Below are 20,351 nucleotides of genomic sequence, written 5' to 3'. Positions count from 1 at the left end.
GCCCTAGGCCCCGCGCCGAGCCCGCGCCGCTCAGCCGCGTCCCCCTTGTGTCGGTGTCGGCATCAGCGTCACCCCCGCGCCCCCCGCCCTTCCCTCCGCCCCGGGCTCGGGCTCCGGCGACAGCCAATCACCGCCTCGCGCCAAACCTGCCTTCAAAACTCGCCGCCCAATCACCGCCCCCGCTTCCCCCGCCGCCGCCAATCCTGCCGCGGGCGCCCTGCCCTGCGCTGGCTGATGATTGGATGGCCTCGTGGCTGCGGTGATAATTGGGCCGCCCAGGCCGACTTCTGCTTCCTGAGTGGTTTCAGTGCGGAGGCTCACTTTGACAAAGACCATCCTCTTCCGCCGTCTGCTCTCCGCGCGTGCGCGGTAGGCCCCATGCGCCGCACGCGAATCCCGCGGCCGCTCGCTCCTCCCTGTGCAACCGATTGGCCGCAGGAGGCCTCTCCGCCTCTGTCGACTTCTCCCTTTCCATTGGCAGAGAAGGGCCCTTTTTGTTATTTTATTGGGTAGCTTACATGGCACTCAAACCCGGTTCTTAGGCGCGCGTTTATAGTCCTTCGGGGGTGGGCCGGCCGCCCGTTCCTCCCTTTCCACTGGTAGGCCGGGGTGTCAGTCAAGTGGGAACGGATCGGCGCGAAAGGCGTCCCGGCCGCAGGGCTGTCAGGCCTTAAAGGGAAATGCACTAACGCGGGGCGCCCTGGCCGACATGGCGGCGGCTTGCAACCATCAGTTTACGGTGAGGCTTGGTGGCTGGCTCTGAGAGGGTGGCGGATCGCGGCTGCAGGGGCTCGCTTGCTGTGAACCTGCCGTTAGATAAGGGCCGGTGGAAGCTCTGTGCGGCTCTACGCGGCCGCGCCTCGGCCTGCCGGCAGCTGTATGGAAGGTGCGGTGCGGGGAAGGGTGGGCAGCCCGGCCGCCGGGTATTGGGCGAGAATGAGGCCGCGGCGGGCTCTGGGGGCAGCGGCCAGGCAGCGTAGAGCTGGCAGCCTGCCCTCCCGCCGGCGGACAGTGAAATCTGTCTTGGCTTTTGAACGCAATACGCACATTAAACGCCGTCGTAAAAGTACAGAAGAGAAGGCACTGCTGTTTAAACCGGCGCTATTGCAGTCCTCGTGGAGGTGTTTGTAAGCGAATAGGAACAAAAAGTTGTCATTCCTTTTATTTTCGGAAATTACATAGGGTCGTGACCTTGAAATCGTCTTTTCCAAAGCCCGAAGAGGCTCAATTTTGATTGTGCGATTAACGGGTCAGTTGGGCACAAGCCGTTGCTTCCCATTGGGGAGCTCGTAATGGGTTTAGCCTCCGGTTGTTTCCATTTGTAAGTTGAAAATCATAGAATAGAATCATAGAATCAATAAGGTTGGAAAAGACCTCAGAGATCATCAAGTCCAACCTGTCACCCAACACCTCAGGACTAACTAAACCATGGCACCAAGTGCCACCTCCAGTCCCCTCTTGAACACCTGCAGGCATGGTGACTCCACCACCTCCCTGGGCAGCATATTCCAATGGCAAATAACTCTGGGAAGAACTTCCTCCTCACCGCCAGCCTAAACCTCCCCTGGCACAGCTTGAGACTGTGTCCTCTTGTTCTGGTGCTGGTTGCCTGGGAGAAGGGAACAATGCCCGCCTGGCTACCACCTCCCTTCAGGTAGCTGTAGAGAGCAATAAGGTCTCCCCTGAGCCTCCTCTTCTGCAAGCTATGCAACCCCAGCTCCCTCAGCCTCTCCTCACAGGGTTTGTGCTCGAGACCTCTCCCCAGCCTCATTTCCCTTCTCTGGACATGTTCCAGTGTCTCAAATGTCCTTCTTAAACTGATGGCCCCAGAACTGGACACAGCAAATGTTGCCATAAACTAAGGTTTAACTTTATACCTGTATCCTTAGGGGTGTGTGTGTGTGTGAGAGCACCTGGCAGGTCTGGAGGCAGTGTGTAGGGGGTTGCTTGCAGGGGAGTGCAATGTCCTCGTTCATGTTCTGGTCAGGCTGCTGAGTGGAGAGAAGCTGGTGACAGGTGACAAAGAAATGGAGGCTGCTGTGCCAGAGTACACGTGGCAGGCTCTGCTGGAGGCTGTTTGCCTTCACCACCTTGTCGCCTGAAACAGAAGCTTGCAGTAGGGCTGCTCCTTGGATATTTTGGCTTGTTATTCTAGCTCACTGAAGTCACTTGCCTTTTTAGCTGGGTTTTGTCTTTTTTGTTGTTTGTTTTTTTTTTTGGGGGGTGGGGGAGCAGCTCTGTCTTATCCATATTGGAGAAAGAGAGATGTTGAAAACAGTGCAGCATAATGGTGTGCGAGACGTGTATCGTGAGGGCTCATGGTTTGGGATTTCAGTGGCTGCATGCTGAGCACTCAGCTTGGTGCTCTTTGCTGTATATCTCCTCCTCTGTAGCATGATCCCCATATATACACCTGGACCAGCAAGAGTGGTGACAGAGTAATTTGAGTCCTTTACCCTTCCTCAAGCTGTGCCAGGGGAGGTTTAGGCTGGATGTTAGGAAGAAGTTCTTCATAGAGAGAGTGATTGGCCATTGGAATGTGCTGCCCAGGGAGGTGGTGGAGTCACCATCACTGGAGGTGTTTAGGAAGAGACTGGATGGGGTGCTTGGTGCCATGGTTTAGTTGATTAGATGGTGTTGGATAGGTTGGACACAATGAACTCGAAGGTCTCTTCCAATCTGGCTTATTCCATCCCATCCCATCCCATCCCATCCCATCCCATCCCATCCCATCCCATCCCATTCCATTCCTTACTGCCATTTTATTCCAGCATGCAGAGAAGGGTATCAGAAAATTGGTTTCAGTCTTAAGTAGTTGAATGTAGCCTGATTAATTAATTTACTTAGTAAACCCAAACTTTCATGGAAAAACCACCTGCTCACTGAAGACTTTGTATGTCTTGGAGGGGGGTGGGTGGTGGAGTGAACTTTATACACTTCCTGAACTTTGAAAAGAGTTGCTGAGTTGCTTTTAATACATCTGGCACACTACAGAAACATAACAGCAGAAACACACCAGGAAATACTGTAGTGTGTCAACATTTTAATTCCATCCCCTCCATCCCCTCCACCCCCCCCCCCCTCCCCCCCCTTTCAATGTAATGGCTTGGCTGTTAACTTCTTGGTGTCAGCTTTTAGCTAGAGATACTAGTTAAATTTAGAGTGCTCTTGGCTCAGTCTGTATCAGGGAGACACAGACAGCACTTGTTTTGACCTCTGGGTGATAGGGGCTGTGCTTCTTTCCCCACTCCCAGCACTGCAGTACTGAGGGCAGGATGCTCCTTGGGATTGTCCCTCCAGAATGGCTATTTTAGAGGTTTCAATAACTGGGTACTTGGATATATTCTCAGTGTTGGTTTTTCTTTCCCCAGTCCCTACATATTCTTCCCCTATTTACAGCATTACCAAGCATCTTTTTTTTCCCCTCTAATTCTGTGTACTGAGCACCCATAGAAGAGCTTGCCACACACCACTCATATTTAGCTCCTTTTCCCTAGTGCCAAAGGTGCTGACCTGGTGCCTTTATGCTTCTTTCCTGCCTGAGAAATTTTCTGCAGTTTTCTGTTGGTTTGCTTCCACAGTTTGTTGATAAATCAGTATTATTTTTACTGTCCAGAGACCTAGCCAAATTCTGAATGATGAGAAAAACATAAGAGGGGTTTTTTTTCTTACTGAAAACATTTGGTATGCTGCTGAGATTAATAGTCTTCTGGGAGGTTTTCCATGATGTGCCATATGTCTTTGCAACAACAGAGGAGAAACAATGCTATGGGGGATCATTTTTACCCTCTACACAAGTTAAATGGTTTTGGGGCACCTCTGCCCCAAGTTGTGGATTCCTGTTTTAAAACTTTGCATATGAAGAGATGTTTTGGTTTTGCCTTTTTCTTTCTCTCAGAATCACAGAATTGTCAGGGCTGGAAAGGACCCTAAGGATCCTCTAGTTCCAACCCCTGTGCCGTGGGCAAGGACACCTTCCACTAGATCAGGTTGCCCAGAGCCACATCCAGCCTGGCCTTAAAAGCATCCAGGGATGGAGCTTCTACCACCTTCCTGGGAAACCTGTTCCAGTGTCTCACCACCCTTCTGGTGAAGAACTTCATCCTAATGTCTAATTTAAATCTACCCTCTTCTAGCTTGGGTTCATTCCCCCTAGTCTGATCAGCACCTAATACCCTAAAAAGCCCCTCCCCAGCTTTCTTGTAGGCACTTCAGATACTGGAAGGCCACAATAAGGCCTCCTCAAAGCCTTCTTCTCCAGACTGAACAGCCCCAACTCTCTTAGCCTATCCTCATAGGAGAGGTGCTCCAGCCCTCTGATCATCCTCATAGCCCTTCTCTGGACATGTTCCAGTACATCCATATCTTTCTTAAAGTAGAATAGAATACAATTAACCAGGTTGGAAAAGACCTTCGAGATTATCAAGTCCAACCTATCACCCAACACCATCTAATCAACTAACTAAACCATGGCACCAAGCACCCCATCCAGTCTCCTCCTAAACACCTCCAGTGATGGTGACTCCACCACCTCCCTGGGCAGCACATTCCAATGGCCAATCTCTCTTTCTGGGAAGAATTTCTTCCTAATATCCAGCCTAAAGCTCCCCTGGTGCAGCTTGAGACTGTGTCCTCTTGTTCTGGTGCTGGTTGCTTGGCAGAAGAGACCAACCCCCACCTGGCTGCAACCTCCCTTCAGGTAGTTGTAGAGAGCAAGAAGGTCTCCCCTGAGCCTCTTCTTCTCCAGGCTAAGCAACCCCAGCTCCCTCAGCCTCTCCTCACAGGGCTGTGCTCCAAAGGGCTTTGTTGCCCTTCTCTGGATACCTTCCAGCAACTCAACATCTTTCCTAAACTGAGAGGCCCAGAACTGGACACAATACTCCAGGTGGGGTCTCAAGAGAGCGCTGTAGAGGAGAGGAATCACCTCTCCACCTGCTGGCCACACCTGTCTTGATGCAACCCAGGCTACGCCTGGCTTTTTCCACTGAGTTTAGTCTGTGGGAGCTTCAGGATGTCACTGCACGCTGGTGGTGTGTTAGAGTATCACTGCTCTGTGTTCTTGGTGTGTCCTTTTGCTTGCTTGGGTGAGCAGGTGATACACAGTGGTAGCAGCAATGGATTTGGGAAGGTAATGCCCTCAGACCTGTGAAGGTGAAATGCACTCAGCTTGCTACCGTTACGTAATGCTGGTGCCCTCAGTGAGACTGCTAAGCTTCTTCCTTTACTCTTATGAGGCTTTAGTGTGACTTAAGGAAGGAAAGACTATAGGGAGCACCCAGAATGAGGGGAGATGATCCAGTCAGCAAATGTGGCCTAGCTGAGATTCAGGACAAATATCACAGTATCACCAAGGTTGGAAGAGACCTCAAAGATCATCGAGTCCAACCTGTCACCACAGACCTCATGACTAAACCATGGCACCAAGTGCCACATCCAGTCCCCTCTTGAACACCTCCAGGGATGGTGACTCCACCACCTCCCCGGGCAGCACATCCCAATGGCTAACAACTTTCTCAGTGAAGAACTTTCTCCTCACCTCTAGCCTAAACTTCCCCTGGTGCAGCTTGAGACTGTGTCCTCTCGTTCTGGTGCTGGTTGCCTGAGAGAAGAGACTATGCAGCTGGGAGGTTGAGGTGAAGAGAGAGCATGTCCCCTGCCCCATCTGCAGTCAGTGAGCTGTTGTGTTAGATGAGTGGATGTAGAACTGTGGTTCTGGGTGTGCTTTATCAGGTTTGGCCACCTTAGTACAGTGTCTTGTGTGCAGTAAGGATAATCAGTAGTTAAGGGGGTGGCTGTTTTCCAGCCAATTGTGTGTTACCTTCTCACAGTAAGCAAGAGACAGTGTGAGTGGAAAGCTAAAATAGAGATTGGAAACTAGTATGGAAAAGATACTTGCTTCCTGGTGCTGTTATTAGTGGGGGAGACTTGGGTGTAAAAATGATGCAGCATAATAAGGCTGTAAGGAAGGAGATGCAGCTTCTGAGGTAGGACAGTTTCCTGCAGCCATACTTCTGCAACTCATTTCATTGGATTCTAATGTTTTCTGTTGCTGTGACAGAGAAACAAATGTGCTGAATAACAGCTGTGTTGTGTTTTCAGGATGATCTGCAGAAAACTCAGAACTCTGCATCAGCTGCAGATGAACTCTCTGCAACTTCGTATAAGGAGTATCCAAAGTACAAGCCCTTCATCAATGCGGACTTGCTGCGCTCCCCACAGAAGCCAGTCATTCCATATCCTGAAAGCAACAGCAGAGGTGAGAGTTCAGCAAAGCTGCCTGCTTGCCTGTTGCCCAGTTTGGAGAAATACTGTATGTCCACATCTACCAAGGTTGCAGTCTTCTTCTCCTTTCATCACTTCCCAGTACGTGCAGGTCAGCTGTTCTGTGGGTCCTTTATACTTCCCTTTATCAAGAGTGGTTGATAGGTTGGACTCGATGGTCTTTTCCAACCTGGTCCATTCCATCCCATTCCATCCCACTCCATTCCAGACCTGATGAAAAACATCATCCTGCAGCAGGAGAAAGGTGCTCCTTTGCAGTAGTGGAGAGCTGGAAAGAAATAGAATAGAATAGAATAGAATAGAGTAGAGTAGAATAGAATAGAATAGAGTAGAGTAGAGTAGAATAGAGTAGAATAGAGTAGAATAGAGTAGAGTAGAGTAGAATAGCATAGAAGTGGTTTTAGATGTCTGTGCCTATCTTTTATTTGGAAAACACTATAGAATAGAATAGAATAGAATAGAATAGAATAGAATAGAATAGAATAGAATAGAATAGACCAGGTTGGAAAAGACCTTTGAGATCATTGAGTCTCACCTCTCACCCAACACTATCTAATCAACTAAACCATGGCACCAAGCACCCCATCCAGTCTCTTCCTAAACACCTCCAGTGATGGTGACTCCACCACCTCCCTGGGCAGCACATCCCAATGGCCAATCTCTCTTTCTGTGAAGAACTTCATCCTAACATCCAGCCTAAGCCTCCCCTGGTGCAGCTTGAGACCAAAGCTGGCCAAACGTGCTATGGAATTGTCCTCAAGTGATTTCTTTGTCCCTTCTTTGGTCCTCCTTGCTCTTTCCTATTATGAGTTCCCAGCTGAATTTGAAAGAAGGTGCCTTTAGTCCCCAGAATTGTTTGGAGGAAAGGAAGGGGTTTGGTCCTGTTAAAAAAAGAGTACCTTTCATGGACAAGGGTGTGGAGAGAGGATTTATTGTATCAGTGAAGACTTAGAGGGTACAAAAAAGAGTGAACTGAGAGCTCACCACTCCAAAGAAGAGAGAGAATTTTACTCCCATTATTCCTTGTTCCTAGGCTTTTCCTTCTCCCTCCTTTCCCACTCCGGTCCTGCTATTCCTCTCCAGATAAACAGATTGATCTTGCCTGACATGAGCAAAATTAACTCTTGATTAGTTTTCTGTTGTAGTGGATTGGCTTGTCATTCAGTGAGGTATTCTCCAGGGCTGCCTGCTGTGCAGGGAAGAGCTTCCTCACCAATGCCCCTGATGCAGGAGTGGGTTTGTAGATTGTGTTGCATTAGTGATAAAATCTCAGCTTCCCAGGCTTTCACTTGGCAACTTTTTCATGCAGGGAGTCTGCCAACTTTGAAATAAATGTCTTTATTTTCAACAAGTGTTTAAGTAAATATGAGTGCACACTGCAAATAAATCCAACAGCCAGCTGATCCAATCTCTTGCTCTCTTTCAAAAATGCAGAAATCTCCTGGAGTGTTTACTTCCATAAATGTCAGGGTATGGGAATTCACTGCAGATGGCAGAATTGATTTGATTGTTCTTCAGGGTCCTTATTGCTTTTCCCAATCCCTAATTAAAAAGGTGAAAATCCTGGGAAAGTCTTTGAGTAGAGTAAATGCAGCTTGTGTTGGTTGGAATTTCTTTGTGTTGCCTCAACATACATGGTTGGTTTTAATATTCCAACAGAAGGATGACTGGATGATGCTTGGGCTTCACCTTTATTGTTTTGCTTGAATTTGCTGCTGTAAACTGTAAACACAGAGAAATTTTGAGTCTACCTCTAAGGTATTAACCACAGTAACAAAGCTGTGTATAGAATGTATAGAAGGTTGGAAAGACCTCAAAGATCATCAAGTCCAACCTGTCACCCAAGACCTCAGGACTACTGGACCATGGCACCAAGTGGCATGTCCAATCCCCTCTTGAATACTTCCAGGAGTGGTGAATCCAGTTTTAGCTATGCCCATTTCAACTTAATCCAGATACCAGTAATACAAAAGGAGAAGAGGGGTGATACCTGATCTTGCAAACAGGGCCAAGGTGGCTCTGACTTTCCCTTTAACTGTGACTGCTGTCACCTACTTATTTAGAATGGAATAGAATAGAATAGAATACATAGAATAGAATAGAATAAACCAGGTTGGAAGAGACCTTCAAGATCATTGAGTCCAACCCCTCAACCAATCCAGCCCACCTAAATAACTAAACCATGGCACCAAGCACCCCATCAAGTCTCCTCCTGAACACCTCCAATGATGGTGACTCCACCACCTCCCCAGGCAGCCCATTCCAATGGACAATCACTCTCTCTGTATAGAACTTTCTCCTCATCTCCAGCCTAAACCTCCCCTGGTGCAGCCTGAGACTGTGTCCTCTTGTTCTGGTGCTGGCTGCCTGGGAGAAGAGACCAACCCCCACCTGGCTACAACCTCCCTTCAGGTAGTTGTAGACAGCAATAAGGTCACCCCTGAGCCTCTTCTTCTCCAGGCTAAGCAACCCCAGCTCCCTCAGCCTCTCCTCACAGGGCTGTGTTCCAAACCCCTCACCAACTTTGTTGCCCTTCTCTGGACTTGTTCCAGCAAGTCAACCTCCTTCCTAAACTGAGGGGCCCAGAACTGGACACAGTACTCAAGGTGTGGCCTAACCAGTGCAGTGTAGAGGGGCAGAATGACCTCCCTGCTCCTGCTGGCCGCACTATTCCTGATATAGGCCAGGATGCCATTGGCCCTCCTGGCTGCCTGGGCACACTGCAGGCTGATGTTCAGCCTACCATCGACCAGTACCCCCAGGACCCTCTCTGCCTGGCCGCTCTCCAGCCACTTAACACATACTTAACACATACCTCAAAGCAGGTAGTTTTGAGTGATGCCATACTCTGATGTGCTGTTCTGCATTTCAAGGTTTATGTTTTTGTGCTGGGAAACTAATTTTGATAATTAGTATTGCCTTTTTTTGGGTAGCAATCTGATGCTCTTCTCCTGTGCTCATGCATTCTGCATTCTTTCTCTGGAGTGGATTTAAGCCCAGAAGAGTGGGCTAATGTGAGCTTGCAGATTAGTCTGCTGTATGAGCTGTCTGTACAGATGTGCCTGTGTTTTGTTTGAACACAAGGGTGTGGGCAGAGGGGCTTCTGGTTCCCTTTGCAGGGTTAAACAACACAGCTGAGAGGCGTAGTACGTCAGGTTGGCAGCAGATGGTCTAACTGCAAGGTGACATGAGTCCTGCTACGGCTGCTTTGCTTTTTGTGGTGATGAAGAGGAGGTTTTGTTGAGTGATTACTAAAGAGCAGGTTTTGTTGAGTGATCACTAAAGCAGGGAGTGGAACAGAAAAAGGAGAAGTTGGTCAGTACAAAGGAGATGCCTGTCTGGGGAGGGGCATGAGTGGCATAGGAAGTTCCATGTAAACACCAGGACATTTTTTTTCACTGTGAGGGTGACAGAACACTGGAAGAGGCTGCCCAAGGGGGTTGTGGACTCTCCCTCTCTGGATATATTCCAGACCAGCCTGGATGCATTCCTGTGTGATCTGGCATAGGTGACCCTGCTCTGGCAGGGGGGTTGGACTAGCTGATCTTTCGAGGTCCCTTCCAGCCCCTAACATGCTGTGATGCTGTGCAAAAACAAGAGTGAAAAAGCTTCCACTAAACCCTGGTATAGCTTTGTTCTGCTCTGTGAGTGTTTACTGGAAGGCTGTGTTTGTGTGTTTGTTGTGCTCCTAGAGGAATAATATGCACAGAGAACTGCCACTGTTTCAACCACCTAGCATTGCATTTCCTTTTGGTACAGAGTCAGAGGCTGTGTGTGTCTGCTGAGTCCACAGAATGCCTTGTTCTGGGAAGTGGATGGATCTTTCCAAATGTTCCAGATGAAAGTGTGTACCAAGGGCACCTCTTTGAGACTAGTCTTAGAATCAGTTCTGGTTTAAAGGGAAGTAGTCTTAATTCCTGGAAGGAGTCTTGGCCGCTGGGGAAGAACACCCTGACTGTCTTGCATGACTTGCTTTAATAAAAACATTTCAAGCTCAGTATTATCTTGGAGTGGAGATGTAATGGCCCCTAACAGAAGGTGCTTGTTCAATTGCAGCAATATTTTCTGCTCTGAAGAATCTCCAGGAAAAAATCCATCGACTGGAGCTGGAGCGGCTTCAGGCGGAGGAGAACGTGAAGCACCTCAGCAGGGAAACAGCAGACTACAAGAAAGTGCTGAGTGAGCAAATGCAACACAAGGAGCTCATCAGGACTGAAGTGTCAAAGAAGAATCAAGGTTGCTTGCAAGCTTACACAGAGCCAGGCTGCTCTCGGTGGTGCCCAGTGCCAGGACAGGGGGCAGTGGGGGGAAGCTGAGGCATAGGAAGTTTCACATAAATATGAGGGGGAAAAATGTGTTCACTGTGAGGGTGGCAGAGCACTGGAACAGGCTGCCCAGGGAGGTTGTGGAGTCTCCCTCTCTGGAGGTATCCAAAACTCAGCTGAATGCATTACTCTGTAATCTGGTGTAGGTGATCCTGCTCTGAGAGAGGAGTTGGACTGGAAGATCTTTCAAGGTCACTTCCAGCCCCTGAAATGCTGTGATTCTGTGATGCTGCAGAACGTTCATCCAGATGGAACTTGAGTATTGTGATTATTTCTTTTGTCAGGACATAAAGTTATTTGAATTTACTCTGTTCAGCACTTTTTGAACAGAATGGAATAGAATTAACCAGACTGGAAAAGACCTTTGAGATCATCCAGTCCAACCTATCACCCAACACCATCTAATCAACTAAACCATGGCACCAAGTGCCTCATCCACTCTCCTCTTAAACACCTCCAATGATGGTGACTCCACCACCTCCCTGGGCAGCACATTCCAATGGCCAATCACTCTGGGAAGAATTTCTTCCTAACATCCAGCCTAAACCTCCCCTGGCACAGCTTGAGACTGTGTCCTCTTGTTCTGGTGCTGGTTGCCTGGGAGAAAAGACCAACCCCCACCTGTCTACAACCTCCCTTCAGGTAGTTGTAGAGAGCAAGAAGGTCTCCCCTGAGCCTCCTCTTCTCCAGGCTATGCAACCCCAGCTCCCTCAGCCTCTCCTCACAGGGCTGTGCTCCAAACCCCTCCCCAACTTTGTTGCCCTTCTCTGGACACCTTCCAGCACCTCAACATCTTTCCTAAACTGAGGGGCCCAGAACTGGACACAGGACTCAAGGTGTGGCCTAACCAGTGCTGAGTCCAGGGGCACAATGACCTCCCTGCCCCTTCTGGCCACAGTTCATTAGGCTTGATCTGAGGGGTTCATTGGATGCTCTTGTTTCTTGTGGGTCTGTCACAGAAATGTAGAAGTCCCAGGGACATGATGCATGATTTCACTTTTCTGCCTTGTGTTACCTCCAGAACTGGCTTCTCAGCTGGCAGCTGCTGAGTCCCGGTGCAGCCTTTTGGAGAAGCAGCTGGACTACATGAGGAAAATGATCCAGCATGCAGAAAATGAGAAGTCCCATCTCCTGGAGAAGCAGGTGTGCTCTCAAGATTCTCTCAGGGCTCAATGACAAAAATCAGGAGCTGTGTCATGACTTTCTGCAGTTGCTGGGAACTTAATTGCCACGTGTGGATGTCTGCTTCAGCAGGTCTTTGTGTGCTTAGGTGTGGATGATTTCTGTACTTCAATTTCTTGTAAAGTGATGTACTTGCATTTCTCTGCCTTTGTGAATCTACCTCCAAGGCAAGAGCAGGCTCTGATATTTGTGAGAATCCTTTGCTTCTGTGTGACTGGCTGACTGCAGCAGCTCATCCTTACCCCTCAGTGCTACATACAGGTGCCACTGGAAGAAAAACCTCCCTTCTATGTTCCCTCTCTTCAGATCTTTGGGGATTTTCCTTACTTTTAAGAAGCTGAGGCTGAAATACTGACTCTGTAGCAGAGAGCTAGATTTCTGTTTCTCACCATCAGTGACTTGTGTAAGATTTGCCTTTTATCTAAAATGAGCTTGATGGATCACCTACAGCTCTCTGGTCATTGGTCTCTGTGGTCATTCTATTTCAGTCTACTAAATAGTTACTGAAGAGAAAAAAAGCCCCAAACATAAGCAAGCTATCTGATAGCTGACTAATAAAGGGGGGTTTATCACACTGGTTTTGGGGGGAGACACTCCACAGAGTTCTCTCTCAGCTGAGTGCTTGAGTTCACAGTGGTGGAGCAGTGGCAAATTTGCTCCCTCGTTGTAGCACTGCCTAAAATTTCACAGAGGAAGCAGCAGTTCCTTTGGGTTTGTGGGCCTCCTCTGTGCTGCAAGCACAAGGCTTGCTCTGGGTGGTCTGGGGGTCTGGTGCTTACAATGGTTCTGCTCTCTGCTTCTTTCAAGGGTTCGCTGGAGCGAGATCGACTTCTTGACCACTCCCATGTCCAGTCGAGACTGGAAAAGCTGGACATGCTGGAGAAGGAGTACAGCAGGCTTACCACCATGCAGTCCATAGCAGAGGTCTGTCATTTGTGCTGGATGCTCTCTGATAGGATTCTCTCAGTGAGGGGGTTGCATGGAACTCCATTTTCCTTAGAAAACAGGCAAAAATAGCCTCACAAATATCTGTGGGGGTTTAATGGATTTTGGGGGGGGTTCTTTGGCAGCAGCAGCTTCTGGGGCTTGAGCAGAGTGCTTTAGGTAGCCCAGTGCTGGCCTGCAGTGCACTGTTCTGTGCCATGGTAGCTTACATGACAGGCAGTGTGGCTGGGGAGCATCTGTGTTAGGTGTTAGCTACCTTTCTGGCCTCTCTCTCTGTGATGAGCCAGCAATTCCCAGCAAGAGAGATTGGCCATTGGAATGTGCTGCCCGGGGAGGTGGTGGAGTCACCAGCACTGGAGGTGTTCATGAGGTGATTGGAGGTGGCACTTGAGGCCATGGTTTAGTTAGTCATGAGGTGCTGGGTGACAGGTTGGACAGGATGATCCCTGAGGTCTTCTCCAACCTTATTGATTCTATGATTAAATTTAGGTGCCAGGTGCAGAAGTAAAGAGAGAGAAATCAGTTAAATTTTAAGCATGAGCACTTGACTGTTGGATTTATAGACAAGCCATCATCAGAACAAAAATGTCTTCTGAGAATATAACCTGGGTAGTTACATTCTAGCAGGGTCTGTCACTGATGACACAGTGAAATGCACTCTCACTGTACAGTTTGAGCTGCACACTGCAGCAAAACAGGTAGCCAAGTGAATTCTCCTTCATTTCAGTGTAATAGCTTTGTCCCAGCTTCATGTCAGTCTGCAGGTCCAATGGAGGATTTGCTTCAGTATTTCCATGTTCAGAATTCTATCACCCTTAACAGACTAACAAAGATCTTGGTGAGACTGGGCACATGGAAATCAAGAATTGTGCCTTCACCTTCTGTGAAGGGCAGAAGATTATTTTCACTTACCTGGAATATACACCTTGAGTCCTGTGTCCAGTTCTGGGCCCATCAGTTTAAGAAGGACATTGAGACTCTTGAATGTGTCCAGAGAAGGGCAACGAGGCTGGGGAGAGGCTTTGAGCACAGCCCTGTGAGGAGAGGCTGAGGGAGCTGGGGTTGCTTAGCCTGGAGAAGAGGAAGCTCAGGGGAGACCTTATTGCTGTCTACAACTACCTGAAGGGAGGTTGTAGCCAGGTGGGGGTTGGTCTCTTCTGCCAGGCAACCAGCACCAGAACAAGAGGACACAGTCTCAAGCTGCACCAGGGGAAGTTTAGGCTGGAGGTGAGGAGAAAGTTCTTCCCAGAAAGAGTAATTGACCATTGGAATGTGCTGCCCAGGGAGGTGGTGGAGTCACCATCCCTGGAGGTGTTCAAGAGGGGATTGGATGTGGCACTTGAAGCCATGGTTTAGTTAGTCCTGAGGTGTTGGGTGATAGGTTGGACTGGATGATCTCAAAGGTTCTTTCCAACCTTATGGATTCTATGATTAAATTTAGGTGCCAAGTGCAGAAGTCAAGAGAGGAAAATGAGTTAACTTTTAAGCATGAGCACTTGACTGTTGGATTTATAGACAAGCCATCAGCAATGATTCTAATGCTGAAGTCTTCACATAGCTGTAGTTTGAACTGACACACTTTTGCTCCAGCTCACAGTATTGTAGGCTTTGGGTAAAAAAAGGGAATTGTTTCATTAGTAATGGTTTTATTCATACTCAACTTTGCCTAGAAAAAAATGAAGGAGCTGGAACAGAAGCTTCAGGAGGAAGAACAGGCGAGGAAACTTGTTCAGGAAAAAGCAGCTGAGGTAAGCAACAGGAAGTGTCTTTTGCACTGATATGCACTGCACTTAACTCTTCCTTTCCATCAGCTTCTCAACCATTTCTGTTTTTTTCACTGCAATGTATTTTGCAGCAGCAACTGGTGAGTTGCAGCCTTTGCTTTCAGAGCTCCTCTGCTGTTAAAATTGATGCTTTGCCATTCTCTTTACTTTCTCTCTGATTATCTATTAATGTCATCCCAGTAACTTTCCTTTATTCCCTCAATTAAAGCTTCAGACAGGCCTGGAAACCAACAGACTGCTGATTCAAGCAGCATCACCATTGCTTACTCCAAAAGCAAGGAAACCCAGGAAGAAAACTAAGCAGCCAGAGAAGGTAACATGGGGCAAAGAGAAGGGCAATTACTGAGGAGTTCAATAAGGTTGTGTGCATGCAGTCAGGAAGGTAGGCTGCCTTTTTTGTTGGAAAGCAAAGGGAAAGTGGGTTTCCTGTTGTGTCATCTTTGATAAACTTTTCTCTCTTCTTTCCCTCCAGAAATGCTCTGTGAGAAGCCATTTCACTACGCAGCCCCATTACAGACTGTGCCTGGGTGATGTACCCTTTGTAGCTGGGAAGGTGAGCTGCTCACTTCCACAGGTTAATGCTTGGTAGCTGCAGTGCCTGTAAGCAGCTGTGGCTTGGTGCACTCCTGACACCCAGTGGTCAGGTCATCTAATTCTCTTCCAGTTTGGCTTCAAAAGGCTTGCTGACTGTCAGCAGCTTGCTGAACTGGCATCTCCCAAAAGGGCTCCTTGCTATGCTACTAGCTAATGCCCCACAGCAAACTCCTGGCCAAGCTGTCAGCCCCTGGCTTGGACAGCAGCACTGTGCTGAGTTAGGAACTGGCTGGAGGGCTCAGCCCAGAGAGTGGTGGTGAATGGTGCCACATCCAGCTGGCAGACAGGCACTAGTGGTGTCCCCCAGGGATCAGTGCTGGGCCCCATCCTGTTCAATGATCTCAAAGGTCTTTTCCAGCCTGGTTTATTCTATTCCTATTCCTATTCCCTGTTCTGTTCTGTTCTGTTCTAGTCTAGTCTAGTGCATAGTGCAGCAAATTGAAATATCCCCCAATGTTCTCCATGTTCTCAGCAGGCTGCTGGCAATGCCACTTACAAGCAGTCTTTTACTTCTCATTCCAGTCCACCAGTCCCAGCCATTCAGTTGGTGCCAACGTGCAGCACGTCCTCCACCTGATGAAACAACACACAAAAGCTCTGTGCAACAGTCGTGTGGTAAATGATAATCTACTAGCAAAGCCCAGCAGTGCTGGCCATCCCACCAGCAAAAGCAGAAAGTCATCCCTGCCCAAAGAATCTTCTTCATCCCAGGAAGAGCTCTCTGAAGTGCTGCTGACCTTACAAGATGAATTTGGGCAGATGAGTGTGTGAGTTTGGCCCATTCTCTGTAGCAGATTATGGATATGGATGCTTTATGGGTTTGCCTTTAGATGTAAAATGGGAAGGTTTTGCCTGAACAAGGAGCTAGTCCTGGGAAGTCTCTAGCATATACTCTCTTTGCTTGGCTGGCTGTGGAGGCTGTCTTTTCTCCTTGCAGTTAGAGTCTCATGAACACTCTGGACTCCAAACCTGTATTTATATGCAGCAGTACTGACTTCATGAGGGCTAGGGGAGAAGTGTGGTAACAGCCCCTGGGGCAATGGACAAACAGTACATTAAATGACAGCTTTACTGTTGATTTTGCTTGTCCTGGTTAACATCAATTGCTCATCTGCTGCACAGCTGTAGATGGAGATAACAGAACAGTAACTGAATCAGTATTGAGATCAGGCCCTCAGGGGTTATGAGGTTATTTTGAATGCATGATTTGAAGTTTGAAGCTACTTAAGTTATTGAGACTTAGTGCTGCAGCAGCCTGCCACCAGGATGTGCTACTGTCATAGTGCTGCTAACCAGCAGAACTCTTCTTGCTGGCTCACTGTGGCACATTGAACACGTCTGGCTGCCGATGCTATGGTGTCCTAGAAGTGTTATTCCTGAGCTGGGTGAACAAGCACTAGAGGCCAGGGGTGTCTGATGCAGGCTTTATTCTGTTTGACTCCCATGCTAGTGATCACCAGCAGCTGTCAAAGCTTGTCCAGCAAGCCCCAACCATTGCAGTGAGGGAAGATCTGGAGAGGGAGCTTGAGGCACTGGTGAGAAAGATGGAAGCAAAGGCAGACCAGATCAGCAAAGTCCAGAGGCATCGGCTGCAGGTGAGTTACCTTCAGCAGTGTTCATGGTTGTGCAGAATTTCTCTTTTCTTGTTGTTATCTCCTAATGTAGCAGCAATTGAATAAAGCAGCAGTAACTGTTGTAGAGAAATAGTGCCTGGCTCTAGCTTTGCTGTTCCAAAGTTAGTCTGCCTACATCTCTCTTTCTCTACCTGGCTTTCTGCAGGAGTACCCTTCCTGTCACCCTTGTGGCCTCTCTTCATCCTCTCCTGGGAAGAGCTTTCACAAATGTTCTTGTATTGTCCTTTACTCTCCTGTCATCCCCTGAATCTTCTAACAGTTCTCCTTTCCTTGGAGCAAATGACCTGTTTCAAGTTTTGATTTGCCTTGTATAAAACCTGGAATATCCATTTCAGTCCCAAGCAAATTTCTGTCTGCTCATTCAAAGCTCTGAAGCCTATTGATTCTCTATTTTCTCTAACCTTCATTCACTTCAGTGAATTTCTTCCAAAGAGCTTAACCCCTCCATGTGATTAATCTGGTTCAGTTCACGTGAACCAATACTCACTCATGTGAGTTACACACAAAATCCCTGCTGGGAGCCCTGCTGCTGACATCCAGAGCAAGCCAGGGACGTTTTCAGTTGCAGGCATCACTTTGTTCACCCTAGTTGCCAGCAGTAATGAGACTGCACTTGCTGAGGCTTCAGACTATCTATTGGCAAAAGCTTTAGGAGGCAGGACTTGGGGAAATTGCTGTGTGGTGTAAAAAACCAGAACAGAATTAACCAGGTTGGAAAAGACCTTTGAGACCATCAAGTCCAACCTATCACCCAACACCATCTAATCAACTAAACCATGGCACCAAGTGCCCCATCCAGTCTCTTTTTAAACACCTCCAGTGATGGTGACTCCACCACCTCCCTGGGCAGCACATTCCAATGGGCAATCTCTCTTTCTATGAAGAACTTCTTAACATCCAGCCTGAACCTCCCCTGGCACAGCTTGAGACTGTGTCCTCTTGTTCTGGTGCTGGTTGCCTGGGAGAAGAGACCAACCCCCACCTGGCTACAACCTCCCTTCAGGTAGTTGTAGAGAGCAAGAAGGTCTCCCCTGAGCCTCCTCTTCTCCAGGCTAAGCAACCCCAGCTCCCTCAGCCTCTCCTCACAGGGCTGTGCTCCAAACCCCTCCCCAGCTTTGTTGCCCTTCTCTGGACACCTTCCAGCAACTCAACATCTTTCCTAAACTGAATGGCCCAGAACTGGACACAGGACTCAAGGTGTGGCTTAACCACTGCTGAGTACAGGGCAGAATGACTTCCCCGCTGGCCACACTGTTCCTGATGCAGGCCAGGATAAACTAGGAGGAGGGAGCACCACTGCCTGAAGAGAGAGGAACCATAGAAGCCAACTATTCTGTGGTTTTAGAGATGAATGTGCCCACATCTTGTGATTGCCCACTTCCCCTTCAGGCACACGCCAGCTCAGTCCTGGCTGCTGAGTGCTGAGCCTTACCTGCTGTGGTTTGTAGTACTGTGTGTGGATACCAGATCTTCACCTCAGCAGAGTTTTGGCGTAGTTTTTGAAGCTACATCTCTGACAGCAGCTAGCTTATTCAAATGACTAGAGGTCTCGAGCACAAGCCCTGTGAGGAGAGGCTGAGGGAGCTGAAGGTGTTAAGCCTGGAGAAGAGGAGGCTCAGGGGAGACCTTATTGCTCTCTACAACTACCTGAAGGGAGGCTGTAGCCAGGTGGGGGTTGGTCTCTTCTCCCAGGCAACCAGCACCAGAACAAGAGGACACAGTCTCAAGCTGTGCCAGGGGAAGTTTAGGCTGGAGGTGAGGAGAAAGTTCATTACAGAGAGAGTTTTTTGCCATTGGAATGTGCTGCCCAGGGAGGTGGTGGAGTCACCATGCCCGGAGGTGTTCAAAAAAGGACTGGAGGTGGCACTCGGAGCCATGGTTTAGTTAGTCCCGAGGTGTTGGGTGACAGGTTGGACTTGATGATCTCTGAGGTCTTTTCCAACCTCACTGATTCTATGATTGTGTGTAGAAAAAAAAGTTTTGTTTTTTTGGGTTTTTTTTTTGATCACTGGATGGCAATAGTGACAAACCAACTTCTTGTCATGTGTCACTGTTTCTGCTACATTTACAATGGAGCTGCTTCCCCACAGTCCCTTTTTAAGGAGATGAATCAAGTAGTTCAGCCTACTGGCTGGAAACAGTGCTCAAGATGCAAATACAGCAATGCTGTGTAGGGAAAACAAAGTGATGACTACTTGGGGCAACTTGGAAGCATCCATTTGCTGAGGTGGGTGAGGTGAGTGGTGGGGTATTTGAGCTGTTTGGAAGATTTGCCTGATACAAACTGAGGGAAGGTCGCTGCTTAAGGTTTTTCTCGGGGCTTCTCTTTCAGCTGGAGAGACTGAAGAGGGAATGCAAGTCCAAAAAGCCTCCTGCCAAACAACTGAAAGACAACAGGTTCCCTGTTAGTGAGGTGAAAGTAACAACTACAGTCACCACCAAAGGGAAGAATGCTGGTCCCATCAAAGTGAAACCTGGAGAGAAGAGTCGGAAGAACCTTCAGCTGCTGCGAGACATGCAGACCATCCAGACCTCGCTCCAGAGGGATGACGTCAGCTGGGACTACTGACGGGCTGCAGCGCTGCTTGAAGCAGCCCGCTCCTCCCCCCCCTGTGCTGGGTGTAAAGCAGCAGCCATTCTTGATCTGTGAAAGAGACTACTGTATGCTAAGTGCACTTTTGAAATAGGGGCCCTTAACCCTCCCTCCCTGAGTCTGGTTGTATGTATGTGTTATGGTCGATCTTAAAACCCCTTCCACTTTTAAGGAGCCCAGCCACCAAATCTAAGCCTTGGGTCTCTACCCGTTCCAGCAGCCCCTCCATGTCGGCATGCCAGGCACTGTACCTTGCTGTGGGTTGGTGTGTGGAATGGCAGCATGCTTTCACACTGTTGTTGAGCTGTGTAGTGGGAGGCTTCTCAAGATGCTGCATTTGAAAATGATGCTGCAGCCTTACGTCTTGAGGGCTTTTGTCAGCTCCGTTTTGCCTGCAGCTGCACCGAGAGCAAGGGGGTGAAGCCTTTTCCAGGTGTTCTGTGGAGCTTTCCTAGCCCTGCTACATTGCATTAGTCAGCATTAATGGCAGTGGGGGTGTGAGTGATCAGAAAGAGCAGAGCAACTTTCTCCAAGTTACTTTGCTTTAATGATTGAACTGTTTTGCAAGTCTGAAGTGTGGCATTTCTCTGCAGCAATCCTACTTCACCAGAAAGCTACAGGCTAGGGGATAATACCCTGTCTCCTAACTCACAGCCTTGGGTGGTAAAGGAGCGAGATAAAGCACAAGTGTTTTTAAACTGCAAGTGCCTCAATCATGCCATTCAGTCCTGGCCTCTTGCTTTTAACTTGAAGTATGTGCTTTGTCCTACCTGCTTGGGTCGTGGTGCGATTCGCGTCGCACTCTGACTTGCACAGCTGAGCAAATGTTATTTATTATGTTAATAATGTCAAGACCTTCCTATTAATGGAATGTATAGAAGAGCCACACTGCCTGTTTATACACTTGAGAAATAATAAAGCCAGCTTGCCTGTTTGAGTGGCTTGTGGGAAAGCTGTGCTTCCTCTGAACTAACTCTGCTTGCTGCAGCACTGTGCGCCACCCAGTGTGCTT

At 48.5% G+C, this 20,351-nt stretch overlaps 1 protein-coding gene across 1 annotated transcript; it reads left to right on the top strand.

The window, feature by feature from the left end:
- The first annotated feature begins 626 nt into the window (after nucleotides 1-626).
- CEP57 (centrosomal protein 57) lies at nucleotides 627-19,465 on the top strand. Its single transcript, XM_054164810.1, has 11 exons — nucleotides 627-739; nucleotides 6,100-6,256; nucleotides 10,339-10,518; nucleotides 11,629-11,750; nucleotides 12,597-12,713; nucleotides 14,405-14,482; nucleotides 14,727-14,831; nucleotides 14,991-15,071; nucleotides 15,635-15,879; nucleotides 16,563-16,707; nucleotides 19,079-19,465. The coding sequence occupies exons 1-11, from the start codon at nucleotides 710-712 to the stop codon at nucleotides 19,313-19,315; spliced, it is 1,497 nt and encodes a 498-aa protein (XP_054020785.1). The 5' UTR covers nucleotides 627-709; the 3' UTR covers nucleotides 19,316-19,465.
- The last annotated feature ends 886 nt before the right edge of the window (nucleotides 19,466-20,351 follow it).

Source organism: Dryobates pubescens, chromosome 10 (assembly GCF_014839835.1).
Source record: "Dryobates pubescens isolate bDryPub1 chromosome 10, bDryPub1.pri, whole genome shotgun sequence".
In the NCBI taxonomy this organism is placed as follows: Eukaryota; Metazoa; Chordata; class Aves; order Piciformes; family Picidae; genus Dryobates; species Dryobates pubescens.
Note: the sequence above shows the minus strand (reverse complement) of the source record. Positions and strands in the feature narration are given on the sequence as shown.